This window comes from Podarcis bocagei (genome assembly GCF_964188305.1).
Source record: "Podarcis bocagei genome assembly, chromosome: 14".
NCBI lineage: Eukaryota > Metazoa > Chordata > Lepidosauria > Squamata > Lacertidae > Podarcis > Podarcis bocagei.
In genome coordinates, this window is record NC_138139.1 from 11,677,641 (window position 1) to 11,690,955 (window position 13,315).

At 47.3% G+C, this 13,315-nt stretch overlaps 1 protein-coding gene across 1 annotated transcript in view; it reads left to right on the forward strand.

The window, feature by feature from the left end:
* The window catches only part of TMOD2 (tropomodulin 2), a 42,482-nt gene extending 29,167 nt beyond the window's left edge, over nucleotides 1–13,315 (forward strand). The window contains exons 6-10 of the mRNA XM_081170086.1: nucleotides 5,528–5,658; nucleotides 6,055–6,162; nucleotides 9,329–9,472; nucleotides 12,116–12,260; nucleotides 13,070–13,315. Of these exons, the coding sequence (XP_081026212.1) occupies nucleotides 5,528–5,658; nucleotides 6,055–6,162; nucleotides 9,329–9,472; nucleotides 12,116–12,260; nucleotides 13,070–13,104 (563 nt within the window). The 3' untranslated portion in view covers nucleotides 13,105–13,315. The remainder of the gene's footprint in view (nucleotides 1–5,527; nucleotides 5,659–6,054; nucleotides 6,163–9,328; nucleotides 9,473–12,115; nucleotides 12,261–13,069) is intronic.

Here is a 13,315-nt window from a genome sequence, read left to right on the forward strand (position 1 = left end):
CTTGATCATATTTTTAATATTCTGTTGGGAGCCGCCCGGAGTGGCTGGGGAAACCAAGCCAGATGAGTGGGGTATGTAAAAAATAAAATAAAATAAAATAAAATAATTATTCAATTGCATACAGGCAAATCCAGTTTGCAGAATTGGAATGAATGCTCATTGAGTTGCCAGGGCCATCTAATCGCTGTGCAGTCAAATCAGGATGAATGCTCAACATAAATGGGTTGTATGGAAGCACATTAAGTTGCACCTAGTTTATACATTAAATATCTTCTAGGATAACAATGCACACGCACATGACTAGGAACTCTCCTCTCAGCAGCAAGAACCATCATAACTAGACACTGGAAGGACGTCTCAGGAATGAACATTGACGGCTGGTACCCAAATGTATGGGAAACAGCCCTAGTAGAAAAGTTAACCAACAAACTTATTACAGTGGTACCTTGGGTTAAGAACTTAATTCCTTCTGGAGGTCCATTCTTAACCTGAAACTGTTCTTAACCTGAGACACCACTTTAGCTAATGGGGCCTCCCACTGCCGCCGCACGATTTCTGTTCTCATCCTGAAGCAAAGTTCTTAACATAAGGTACTATTTCTGGGTTAGCGGAGTCTGTAACCTGAAGCGTCTGTAACCTGAAGCGTCTGTAACCCGAGGTACCACTGTATTTATTAAATTTGTATACAGCCTTTCATCCAAAGGTCACAACATAAAAAGATAAAATCATTTGTTTTTCAAGCATTTCAAAGCAATTTAAAGGCCTAAATGGCTTAGGACCATGGCTTACTTCTCCCATATAAACCTACCCATATATTAAGTTCTTCTGGAGAGCATCGTCTCTGCATCCCACCAACATATCAGGTACATTTATCAGGAAATGGGCAAAAGAGATGTCTCCCTGCCTGCACCAAGGTGCTAGAACTCCCTTCTTGAGAAAGCTCATTTGAAGCCCTTTAACGGTTTTTCACTTGTATACATTGTACTTTTGGCCGACTTTAAACCAACTACCTTTGGATCCAGCACTTTGTGTGGGGGCTGTTTAAGATTAACGGCGATTCCAGTTGTCTTCCCACGTTCGTAAAGCCCCTGGGAAATGTGGAAGAAACGGGGCAGTTTTTATTCCACCCAAAATGAGGCTGATGTTATAGCCCTCCCGGCTAGAGGCTCGTATGCCGCAGCCCTCAAAGGGCTTACGTTGCTAATTCACGTCCCTCTCTGTGATTATTTTATCTCTCTTTTTTCTGCAAAGGTCCACCATTGCAGCTTGGTGGGTCTGCTAAGCTGCACTCCTGCCACATATTTAGCAGCTAGGAATTTGCTTTGTCAGACATCTTCATTCCAAAAACAATACTCCCTTCCCTCCAGCAGTTAGTTGTTGCTTTGTTTTCAATTTGGGGGGGGGGGGAGGTGAGGGTTGCATTTCAGGAGCACTTGAAGAAATAAGATTATAAGCAGACTGAACGAGGAGAGGCTCCTCAGGAGGGAAGAAGAGGAGCTGTTGTGTTGCAATGGTTAGACTAGGGTCAAAGAGACCTGGGTTCAAATCCTGTCGCAGCCTCCTCAAAAGCTGGCGGGACAAGCGTTGTCTCTTTCTCTCTCTTAGTCCAGTCTAGCTCATGGGACTGTAGCAAGGATGAGGCCTGGGCGATATATCAATATTGTGGGAATGCTTAGGGATATGGGGGAGGATATATTGTCTAAGGTATCCTATCCCAACTTGTCTTTACAAGTTCAACAAAATCAGCAGTTAACATTCCCCCTTTTTAAACACACGCACAGCAGATAGCTTGCTCAGACTCGTTAGAGTCTCTGTAAATATTTCCTGGTATTTCCCCCATTTAATCCCTCCTAAAATAAGATGCTACAGTTTTCTGTAAAGTATAAAATGTTTGCTCAAAAGTAATCATCTGTTCACACAAAGGTTCCCAGAAGGTAGACTTAAAAGGTTAGAACATAGTTTAAATGTGGTGACTATCTCCTTATGGGAGAAAGCCAACACTTTTCTTCTCTTGGCCTGGAGCCAAGGGTTCATCTTAGTAGTGCTGTTGTTAAGATGGCATTGATAGAGACAAGATGGTCGCCAGCCTGTGATTCTGGTTCTTTCTTACTTCAGGAGAGGCCACGCCCATCTCAAGTTACACATAGGAAGTTTCGTCTCAGTCCTGGAAAGCAGGAAGTTCCAGCTGGAGGACTGAGACAACCTTCATGTCTACTCTAGCTGTTAAGTTTTGGGTGAACATATCAGACGACACAGCGATTCTTCAAACAGCTCTTCTTTATTCAGATGCCAGAACAGAACAGAACTGAACTGAAGGGTTCAGCCAGCCTGCTTATATAGAGCTCCACTAGAACGCAACAGTAACCACTTTCTGTAACTATCCAATCACTGAACGTCACTTTCAATCCCTTATTTGCATATGTGGACCTGAGTGAAAACTACCTACAGTATCCCCCTGCTGGCCCAGGGTGAGAACTTCAGTACATAACACTAGCAATGTTGTGTTTCACTGCACCTGATTCTTACATCCCACAAATATATTGCCCAGGACTGTGTATGAGGAGCAGACTGTGATGTCGGCTTCATTCAGCAGTATATCGCTACTGCTCCTGAGTCCCTCTGCTAGCAACTTTCTCTGCTTGGCTGAGGAGTGAGGGGTGGCTGCTCCCCTCAGCTGAGCAGTTAAAGGAACCCCCAGCTTGGCGATGGTTCCCACACATAGCACCAGGGATGGCTCTGCTGAGGATGAGGTGCCCTCCTTCACCCCAGCTGAGCTGTCAGGCTTCAGATAATCCAACCCCTGCCATGGCTGGCAGCCAAGAAGTAGAAAAACTAGAAGAGTTCTTACCAAGTCTTTTATTCAATATTCACATAGAGATAGATGTAGAAATGCTGTCTCTCTCAGATAATGGCATTGCTCCGAGTAAAATCCCACCCCCTCCGTCTTTCCTATTCTACGTTATCCCTGTGTCGGCTGACCTGTGCTTTCTGCCTCTGGGCTTTTGGTTCTTCTACTCTCAATGCACGCCGGGTCCATAAACTCATTTAAGATGACCCGACACTAGCGAATCTCATTAGGAAAGATATCATCCTAGAAAGAGAGAAATGAGGGGTGTCCCTATTGTTCTACGGAATTATGCTGGTCTGAACTAACTTATGGACATTCTCTGCATGCTCCATCTGTGAATTCAATTGGTGCTCGTGAAATTGCCACATCTGCACATCCTCCAAGTAAAGAGCTGCTCACTTTGCCAACCCATTATTTGTCAAGTCTTGAGGAGCCTTGATTGCACTACCATTCTCAATGCTGGCAGCCCTGAGCTATATAAAGCAGCACTGATTATTCCTGCAAGTGCTTTTTAAAAAAGAAAAGAAAAGAAAAACCCCACAGCTTTTAATGCTAATCTGCAATTGTAATTCTTAAATATTAGACTGAGATAAATAGCAGGCTTAGACCACCCAAGCAGCTACCATATGGAAAGCTATACTTCTAGCAACCAGCGATCTCCAAGCCAAATACAAATTAAAGAGAAATTTGAGACAGGGAGCTGCCTTAGACTGTTCCAGCAACCACACAAGTTCTGTGGCACTTTAAAGAGTTGGGATGGGTGAATTTGTCAGCTTCAGCTCCTCATGAAAACCCACCGGCAATTCAAAATTTCTCCTATTATATGCACATTTTTATGCAATTTCCCCCTACAATTTTCCCCAATATAATACAGTTCTGCGTGTTATTTTCCACAAACCTATGCAATTATATGCACTCTTGACCCTTTGAAAATGCATTTTTGTATACATTTTTCAATATAAAACCATATATCCTAAAGATATGGTTGTTGTGGTTGTTATTTATTAAATTTATATACTGCCCTATACCCGCAGGTCTCAGGGTGGTTGTTATTGTGATGAAACTGTCTGAATGACTATCTGAATAATGACTGTCACAACAACAACAACTTATTATTATTTATACCCCACCCATCAACAATAACAACTTATTATTATTTATACCCCGCCCATCTGGCTGGGTTTCCCCAGCCACTCTGGGCAGCTCCCAACATAATAATAAAAACACGATAAAACATTAAACATTAAAACTTCCCTAAACAGGGTTGCCTTAGATGTCTTCTAAAAGTCAGATCGTTGTTTATTTCCTTGACATCTGATGGGAGGGCGTTCCACAGGGCGGGTGCCACCACCGAGAAGGCCCTCTGCCTGGTTCCCTGTAACTTCGCTTCTCACAGTGAAGGAAACGCCAGGAGGCCCTCGGCCCTTGACAGAGTCCCACCCGAAAACAGCAACAAGTCAGGAACTTGTGTGAAAAATGATCTCCCAGAATTCCCCATCCTATTTGTGGGCGGTGAAATTGGTGGTGGGGGAGCATTCTCCTGAATATTTGGGGTGGGGCTGGTAATTCTGCTGCAATTTGGATGGTGACAAAAAAAAAGGAAACTCAGGAAACTCCCTGGAAATGTGCTGGCTCATGTAAAACCCAGCATGGGATTTGGAAAGGTCAAATAACCAAGGTCCTTGTTCCAAGGAGCATCTTTAAAAACTGGGCATGTGGTGGGGACACATATCTTCAGGATGTCTTCCCTCTTTCCCATGACTTTACCTTCTGCGCAACCAGCAGCACATTGTTCCATGGGGGTAGAAAACTGAAGATGTCCAGAAAGTCAGTCAGTCCATCTGAACAGACAATCCATCTGAAGACAAGAACAGATGAAGGGATCTGAATGGCTGCTAACTGCTCCAACTGACTGGGCTTTCAACTGACCTAGGGATCCTTTCAAGCAACTCACCTGGTCTCCTAGGAAACCAAACATTCCCCAGGATTCCACAGCTGGTTGTGAGGTCAGAGCCTGGCCAAGGACTGGAGCCAATGGGCTCTGGGCTCCAGGAACACTCCCTCTGCCAGGCCCAGGGCACCACTGGGCAACTTCAGGCAGCTGCCAAGCATCTGACCCACCTTCTTTCCCTCAGAGAATCCCAGGCACTGAAGTTTATCTCTCACAGAGTTACAATTCCCAGCAACTGAACAATAATAAGAATAAGAATAGTTTATTTATGCCCAGCCCATCTGGCTGGGTTTCCCAGCCACTCTGGGTGGCTCCCAACAGAATATTAAAAACACGACAAAACATCAAACATTACAAACTTCCCTAAATTTCTCTGTGTTTTTAATAATAATAATAATAATAATAATAATAATAATAATAATAAATCTGGCTCCCAACAGAATTAAAAGCGCAATAAAACATCAAACATTAAAAACCTCCCTAAACAGGGCTGCCTTCAGATGTCTTCTAAAGGTCAGATAGTTGTTCATTTCCTTGACATCTGATGGGAGGGCGTTCCACAGGGCGGGCGCCACCACTGAGAAGGCCCTCTGCCTTGTTCCCTGCAACCTCACCTCTTGCAGTGAAGGAACCACCAGAAGGCCCTTGGCACTGGACCTCAGTGTCTGTGCTGGACGATGGGGGTGGAGATGCCATCCCAATGCATAACTGGTTTATGTTCTTTTTAGACGTAGTCAAAGGTGAGAAGGTCAAGCCAGTTTTCGAGGAACCGCCTAACCCGACGAATGTTGAAGCCTCTTTGCAAAGGATAAAGGCAAATGATCCCACGCTCCTGGAAGTCAATCTGAACAACATAAAGGTAGGGATAGCATTGCTGCTCATCTGATCGCCCCATTGTGCCATTTTTTTTATTTGCAAATTATTCCTAAATGGTCTTAAATTTGTTTTATAAAGTATTGTTACTACATTACCCCAATCTCTGAGTGGTGAGAGACTTCAGGGTGCCTCCGCTTCACCCAGGGTTTAGTTACCTTGGAATAAGCAGAGACTGTGGTGTCTTTAGGATATATGGTTTTATTTACACATACACAATTGAGCATAGGATAGGGAGCTCACAGCATTACCACCCCAACAGATACTGCTTCTCCATTAGAACTCCAGGGAATGACCCTTGTTGTCCCTTCCAACTCTATGATTTGGATTCGAATTCAATAGATATTCCTTTTTAAATATTGTATTTTCTCTATTAATACAGAATATCCCCATTCCAACTTTGAAAGACTTTGCAAAAGCTTTGGAAACCAACACCCACGTGACGAAATTCAGCCTGGCTGCTACTCGGAGCAACGACCCTGTGGCAATTGTAAGTTTGAGAAGACTGTTCTTGGGAGAGAAAGAAAAAGCTCTTTACTTTTGGCTGAATCAAAGTACAGTGTTCCAAATGCCGAGAAGCTTTCTCTGTGGGAGTGCAAACTCAAAACTAGCTCCGGGGTCATGGTGCTTTTGAGATTTTGTCAGCGAAAGTTCTCTCCACGGCTTTCCTCTGCCCTGTTTGAGAGTTCACTCTCTCTCCTTCATTGCTGGATTTGGGAACATAGGAAAACTAGATTTTGAGTCCGGCTGCTGAGCAAGCAGAAACTAATCAGGCATAGCTCTCCTCGCCTCTGCCTTTGATAGAAAAGACCTCACAGCTGTGCTGCTGTTAAAATGCACCAGGGTCCCAGAAGAAGAAATAAAACGGCAATTCAGCATACTGGTTATGGGGTCGCAAACTGTTTTAGGAAAAAAGTAACCTCCCTCACTGCTTAATGGCCAAGGGAGTCGCTCAGTGGCTTCATGGGCACCTGGGAAGAACCTCAGAGGCATCCTGTTGGTGACTCCTGAGTACAACAATCCAAGCACATTTTATCCAGAAAATAAATTACCGTATTTTTTGCCCTATAGGACGCACTTTCCCCCCTCCAAAAATGAAGGGGAAATGTGTGTGCGTCTTATGGGGCGAATGCAGGCTTTCGCTGAAGCCTGGAGAGGGAGAGGCGTCGGTGTGCACCGACCCCTCTCGCTCTCCAGGCTTCAGGAAGCTATCCGCAAGCCTTGCGCGCCCGGCGGGAGGTCAGGCCGGGCGCGCAAGCCTTGCGGGCGGCAGCCTGCAGCCTGAAGCACGGGGCGCACTGCGGAGCACGCGCCGTGCTTCGGGCAGATGTCCGCAAGCCTCGCACGCCCAGCGGGAGGTCCCGCCGGGCTCGCAAGGCTTGCAGGCAGCAGCCTCTTCTGAGGGCTGGGGTCGGGGGAAGCTCAGGCTTCCCCTGCGCCAGCCCCACGCCTGGGGTGGAAATATTTTTTTTCCCTTTATTTCGCCCCCCAAAAATGTAGGTGCGTCCTATGGGGCGAAAAATACGGTAGGTCCCATTTTAGAGCTCTAACATCTCTGATTTGTAAACTGCGTTGCTGGCTCACCAGCATCCATAGATGGAAGAAGCGAGCAAGTACAGTAGTACCTCGGGTTACAGACGCTTCAGGTTACAGACTCTGCTAACCCAGAAATAGTACCTCAGGTTAAGAACTTTGCTTCAGGATGAGAACAGAAATCACGGGGCGGCATCAGGAGGCCCCATTAGCTAAAGTGGTATCTCAGGTTAAGTACAGTTTCAGGTTAAGAACAGAACTCCAGAACGAATTAAGTTCTTAACCCGAGGTACCACTGTACGTGCCCACACCAAACACAGAAAGCATCCTTCCTTCCTCTTCATCCCAGCATGCCTTGCTTCTGAGAACCAATCGCAGAAATGAGAATAAACTGCTGTTTATACTGGCCAGGCTCCAGCATGCTAAATCCTCTTTCCGCTGAGTCTGTGGCCACTGCTTCATGCCTCGTGAGTTCTTCTTCTTTGAATCGGTAGGGGAGTCCCCACGTTACATGAGGGGACTGGTGTAGGCTTCACCGTTGGGTCCCCGGGATTGTAGAGCTGAAGAGACTTACTGGAGCTAAGCGTTGCAAGAACGCTTTCCTGCGTGGCCACCCTTTGAGGGGTGTTTCACATAACCTGTGGGTGTTGATTGGACAAAACCTCATCCCACAAATTTTTTTTCTGAGGGCCAAACAAGTCATGGCATTAAACAGGCCTTTGCCTTTAACAGACCGTGGTTTGGCAATATGTTTGGACCAGGCATAGGCAAACTCAGCACTCCAGATGTTTTTGAGACTACAATTCCCACCATCCCTGACCACTGGTCCTGTTAGCTAGGGATGATGGGAGTTGTAGTCCCAAACTTCAGGAAGGCCGCGTTTGCCTATGCCTGGTTTGGACCATGCATAGTTCAATGGAAAGAAAGTTCTGGAACTGTGGAGGCGAAGAAGAAGAAGAAGAAGGAGGAGGAGGAGGAGGAGGAGGGAGAAGCTACCCTTTTGATTGGGTTACCTGAGCCACTGTGGGTGGTTTCCAACAAATCAAAACACAATATGACATTAAACATTAGAAAGTTCCCAGATGTCTTCTAAAGGTTTTGTAGTTCCTTATCTCCCTGGCATCTGATGGGAGAGAGTTCCTGTGTCATGTGCCCACTAACCTAATTGAACTTACTGGGTGGAAGCCTCAAGCAAAGCTGATCTTAACAACCAGGCAGAATCACATGGATGATGGTGGTCCTTTAGCTAATGGATTCTGAACCATTTAGGCCTTTAAAGTTTAACACCGGCAGTTTGAATTGGGTGTAGAAATACATCTGTAGGCAATGCATCTTGTGCCAAATTGATGTCAGGTGCTGCAACTTCACGTCATTAACATCAGTATCAAAACTTCCACAATCAGGAACTGGAAAAGGCACATTGTTAGTCTTGGGAAATTCTTACATACATATCCAATGATAGGAGCCTATATTCTTCTGGGGCCATTACATGTAGGTATTGTTGTTGTTCCTGTGGGATGTAATCCATAAGAGGCAGTCAAGTACAACATTCCTTGAAATGCTAGAGAAGACATGCGAGGGAATGTTTGGTCCAGCCAGGCGAAACTTCCTGTTCCTCCTGGCTAGAGCAGCCTTCCTTTCGCATGTGATAGAAGGTGGGCGTGACCTAACCTGTCCAGGTAATAAAAGAACAAGTCACGCATCACACCTCCCTCTTTTTGGACTCCTTCGTTTGACCAGCTTTTAGCTAGGACTGCTCTGGAATTATATACTCTCAGTGGAATTATTCCCCCATATGGGGTAGATCCACATATACATATTTGTAACTAAGTCTGCCTTCAGGGATCCAACTGTGAACTGATGTAAGTAAACTTCTTTTATTGACTTTGAATAAGATTGTCTGCTGTGCATGTAAAAGGGGAATGTAAACTGTGCTAAGTAAAGAAACTTGCTAGCACAAGTTAGGAAGGATATTAATGAACAATATATTCTCTCCTGCCACCCTGAATATTCCCACAGTTCCTATTACTACCCACCCCATACCAGCTGGTTCTGGGGCAGGTTACAGCGCTTTGTGGAGTATCCCGAGATCTGAACTCACACCACTCTTTTCCTCCCTTCAGGCTTTTGCAGATACATTAAAAGTGAACAAGACGCTGAAAAGTCTCAATATAGAATCCAATTTCATCACGGGGACAGGCATCCTGGCCTTGGTTGAGGCCCTGAAAGGGAATGAAACATTGACGGAGATAAAAATTGATAATCAGGTAAGGAAAGGGCAGCAGACTAGAACTTAAGGCAGTGTTTCCCAACCGGTGTTCCGCGGCACACTACTGTGCCGTGAGACATTGGCTGGTGTGCCGTGGGAGGGAGGCGGGCGAGTCGGGCGGTGAGAGGCGACGGCGGCGAGGATCCGCGTCGAGCCGGGGGCGGCTCCGCGGTGGTGGTGCCGAGCGGCGGGGCAGCGCGTGCAAAAGGGAGGAGCGCGAGACAGCGGAGGAGGAGGAGGCCGGCATGTCCGGGCAGCAGCAGCAACAGCAACTCCCGGCGACGGCTCCTCAAGCCCCGCCGCCGCCCCCTCCTCCGCCCGCTATCGCCGCCACCACCACAACAGCCGCTGCCGCCCCTCAGTCCCTCGCTCTGCTGCCTCCTCCCACCCCCAAAGCTTGGAGGTTCCCCGGCAAGGGGGAGGGAAAAAACTTTCACTTTCGTGCGTCCCTCCCGGCGTGACGCTGCGCGCTGACGTCACGGGGCAGTAATGGTGGTGTGCCGCGAGATTTTTTTTCAGTAAACAGGTGTGCCGTTGCCCAAAAAAGTTTGGGAAACACTGACTTAAGGGTTAGCTGGAATCTGAAAGTTGCAGCTTGACCATGAAAATTAGCTGGGAGGCAGCGCCCCAGGTCTTGTGTTCAGCACTAGGAAGGCAAAGCTTTTGATTTTTCTTAGTACAAGGATGGGGAATCTGTGGCCCTCCAGGTCTTTTTGGACTCCCAGTGCCCATCAGCAGAATGACTGATGGTCAGGGATGATTGACACCATCTGGGAAATCAAAGGCGATCTGCAGAGTTGTCACCTGCCCCACACCCAGGGGCGCCAACTAGAGGGGGCTGGGGCATCCCCCAAAATTTCTAAGGAGGGGTCTGGCCCCCCTCAAAATTCCATGGTGGCCTTGCATGCATGCCACGGGGCATGCTTACGTCATGCACACAAGCCCTGCAGTGTGCACACAACACGTCAGCACGCCTCGAGTGACATCACACCCTGTGGCATATGTGCATGATGCCAGCACATGTGTGCACGTTGCCCAGCCCCCCTCAATTGCGGGGGCAAGCTGGTGTGCTTGCCCGCACCTGATGGCACGGGCGAAGCCATGTGCCTTTGGAGGCGCTGCTGTGATTGGCACAGGGTTTTTGCAAGCTGCGTCTTCACTTGCCCCACAGCTGATGTCGTATGGTGTCAGACTTTGGGGAATCAGCTCCCTCCTCCGTGGCCGTAGAAGATCAAAAGAAAGGAATGTCTTACCAGTTAGATTCTTTAATAATCACAGTGAGAGAGAAAAGAACACGTCTCCCTAGAATGGCGGTGCTCCCAATTAAGGCTCACTCCCCCTCTATTAATCTACATCATTCCTACGTCTTGTAATTTGAGTTTGTACCGTCTGCACTTTCTGTTCTGAGACTTTCTGAGCTATTCTTGACCTTGGGAAGAGAGGAGAAATGCTGTCCAGAGACTGTGAATCTGTTAACCCTCTCTCTCTCAGTGTTTCTTCTCCTAGCTGTTCCCCATCCAGTATTTCCCAGCTTCTGCCTTCTGAACTATGCCCCTCTGCAAGCCACTATTCCAACTCTACGCTGTCCTCCTGTTCCTGGGAAGATTCGGGATCCGGGGGAGGGGGTGCCTCCCACCATTCCTCCTCGGTGCAGCCCTCCTCAGCACAGTCCCTGACATATGGGGAAGCAGCCTTGTGAACCCAAATGGGGGGGTCCTTGGGATATTGACCACCTTGGGAGTTGGATGTTCCCTACCACTCCTGCAGAGGCTAGCCTTGCCCTTGGGCACAGTGACCATGCCCCCACAGTTGGTGTGTGAAGGGGATCTGTGGGCACACAACCCATATGCAGACAGAGCATTCCTATCTCCCCTGGCCATACTTGTGGACTGTGGGAAGGAATGGTCACTGTGTATGTTGGGGGCATGGCTTGCCGACATGGCTCTGCATCTGCCTTCAGATATTCTATAAGGAGGTCATCTAAACTCCCCCACCCAGTACACACATGCACACACTTAAGATTTGCACCCTGATTGTCCTTCTTCCCCCCTCCTCTCTCTGTTTGGTCTCCCTGCCTACCCCATGTGTCTAACCCTTGACTGGAAGCCCTCTGAAGCCAGCGACTTGCTTTTTCTTGTAAAGTACCATGTATGTTGGTGTGCTATACCAGTGGCGTAGCGTGGGGGGTGCAGGGGGGCCGGCCGCACCGGGCACAACATCTGGGGGTTAGGGTTAGGGGGCGCAAATCCATGGGTTAGGGGGTGCAAATTACTTGCCTTACCCCGGGTGCTGACAACCCACGCTACGCCACTGTGCTATACAGTCATACCTTGGGTTACAGATGCTTCAGGTTGCGTTTTTTTGGGTTACGGACCACCGAAACCCGGAAGTACTGGAACGGGTTAATTCCAGGTTTCGGCAGCTGCGCATGTGCAGAAGCGCTAAGTGGCGCTTTACGCATGTGCAGAAGCACCGAATTGCAACACATGCATGCACAGGCACGCAGCTGCGGGTTGCGAACGTGCATCCCACACGGCTCACGTTCGCAATCCGAGCGTCCGCTGTGTATAAAGCATTGGAGGAAATCTGTGTGTCTGCTTCTTTGTGCTGAGGAAGTAAACATTTCCACCTCCTTTCCCAGAGACAACAGCTCGGCACAGCGGTAGAGATGGAGATTGCTCAGATGTTGGAGGAGAATTCACAGATCCTCAAATTTGGGTACCAGTTTACAAAGCAAGGCCCAAGAACCAGGGTCGCAGCAGCCATCACTAAAAATAACGATCTAGGTAAGACCTGCTGGTTCTAGCAAGACCTCTGGGACCTTCTTCAGTTGCCAAGGTAACATTTCCCAGCCTTAAGATCCCCTGGTAACATTTCCTCACTAGTCTGAGAATGGTACCAAACATTTTTTTTACAGTAGCACTTTTCCAGAGTTAGGATTTTGGGCAGTCATGCTGGGGAACCTCTTATCCTGTATCCTAATGTCAGAGCAGAGAAACAGCGATTTAAAAAAATGAGCTGAGAATCAGAAGCCTCTCTTCAAAGTTCAGCCATGAGCTCAGAGGAGTGCATTTAACTTTTCAACCTTACATTAAGGCTGTGTACACACCATACATTTACAGCGGGTGGCGCTGTGGTCTAAACCACTGAGCCTCTTTGGGTTTGCCAGTCAGAAGGTTGGCGGTTCGAATCCCCACAATGGAGTGAGCTTGTGTTGCTCTGTCCCAGCCCCAGCCGACCTAGCAGTTTGAAAGCACACCAGTACAAAGAGATAAATAGGTACTGCTGCGGCAGGAAGGTAAATGGTGTTTCCGTGCGCTCTGGTTTCCATCACGGTGTCCCGTTGTGCCAGAAGCGGTTTATCAAGACTCTTGCCGCTGTTGTTGCATACATAAATAAATTCTTTATTTTCCTTGGCAGGTCTTGCCCTACAATCTCTAACAAAAATGCTTCTTTTTTTTTTTTTACAAATGTCATTTTAAACATAACACAACACAGTTAATTAACTTTATTTCCCCAAGTTGCAAAATTAGTGAAGCGCCCCGTGACACTTAGCAAGCTGTGTTTTCTCTCCCCCTCCCCCTTCTCTCTCTAGTTCGCAAGAAGCGTGTGGAAGGAGAACGTCACTAGCCTTGCCAGGAGGTGAACACGCTAGACGTCAAAGAAAGCTGTTCTATCAACCATCTCAGAGAATTCACTGGTCTTAAGGGAAGACACTGGAAAGTCTTTAGAATGAAGCTGCTTGTGTTCCATTATCCTATCCCCCTCCCCACAAACCTTTTTTTTAAAAAACGAAATTATTCAGCCTGATTTTTCATAAAAACATACGTCTTCTTTTTAA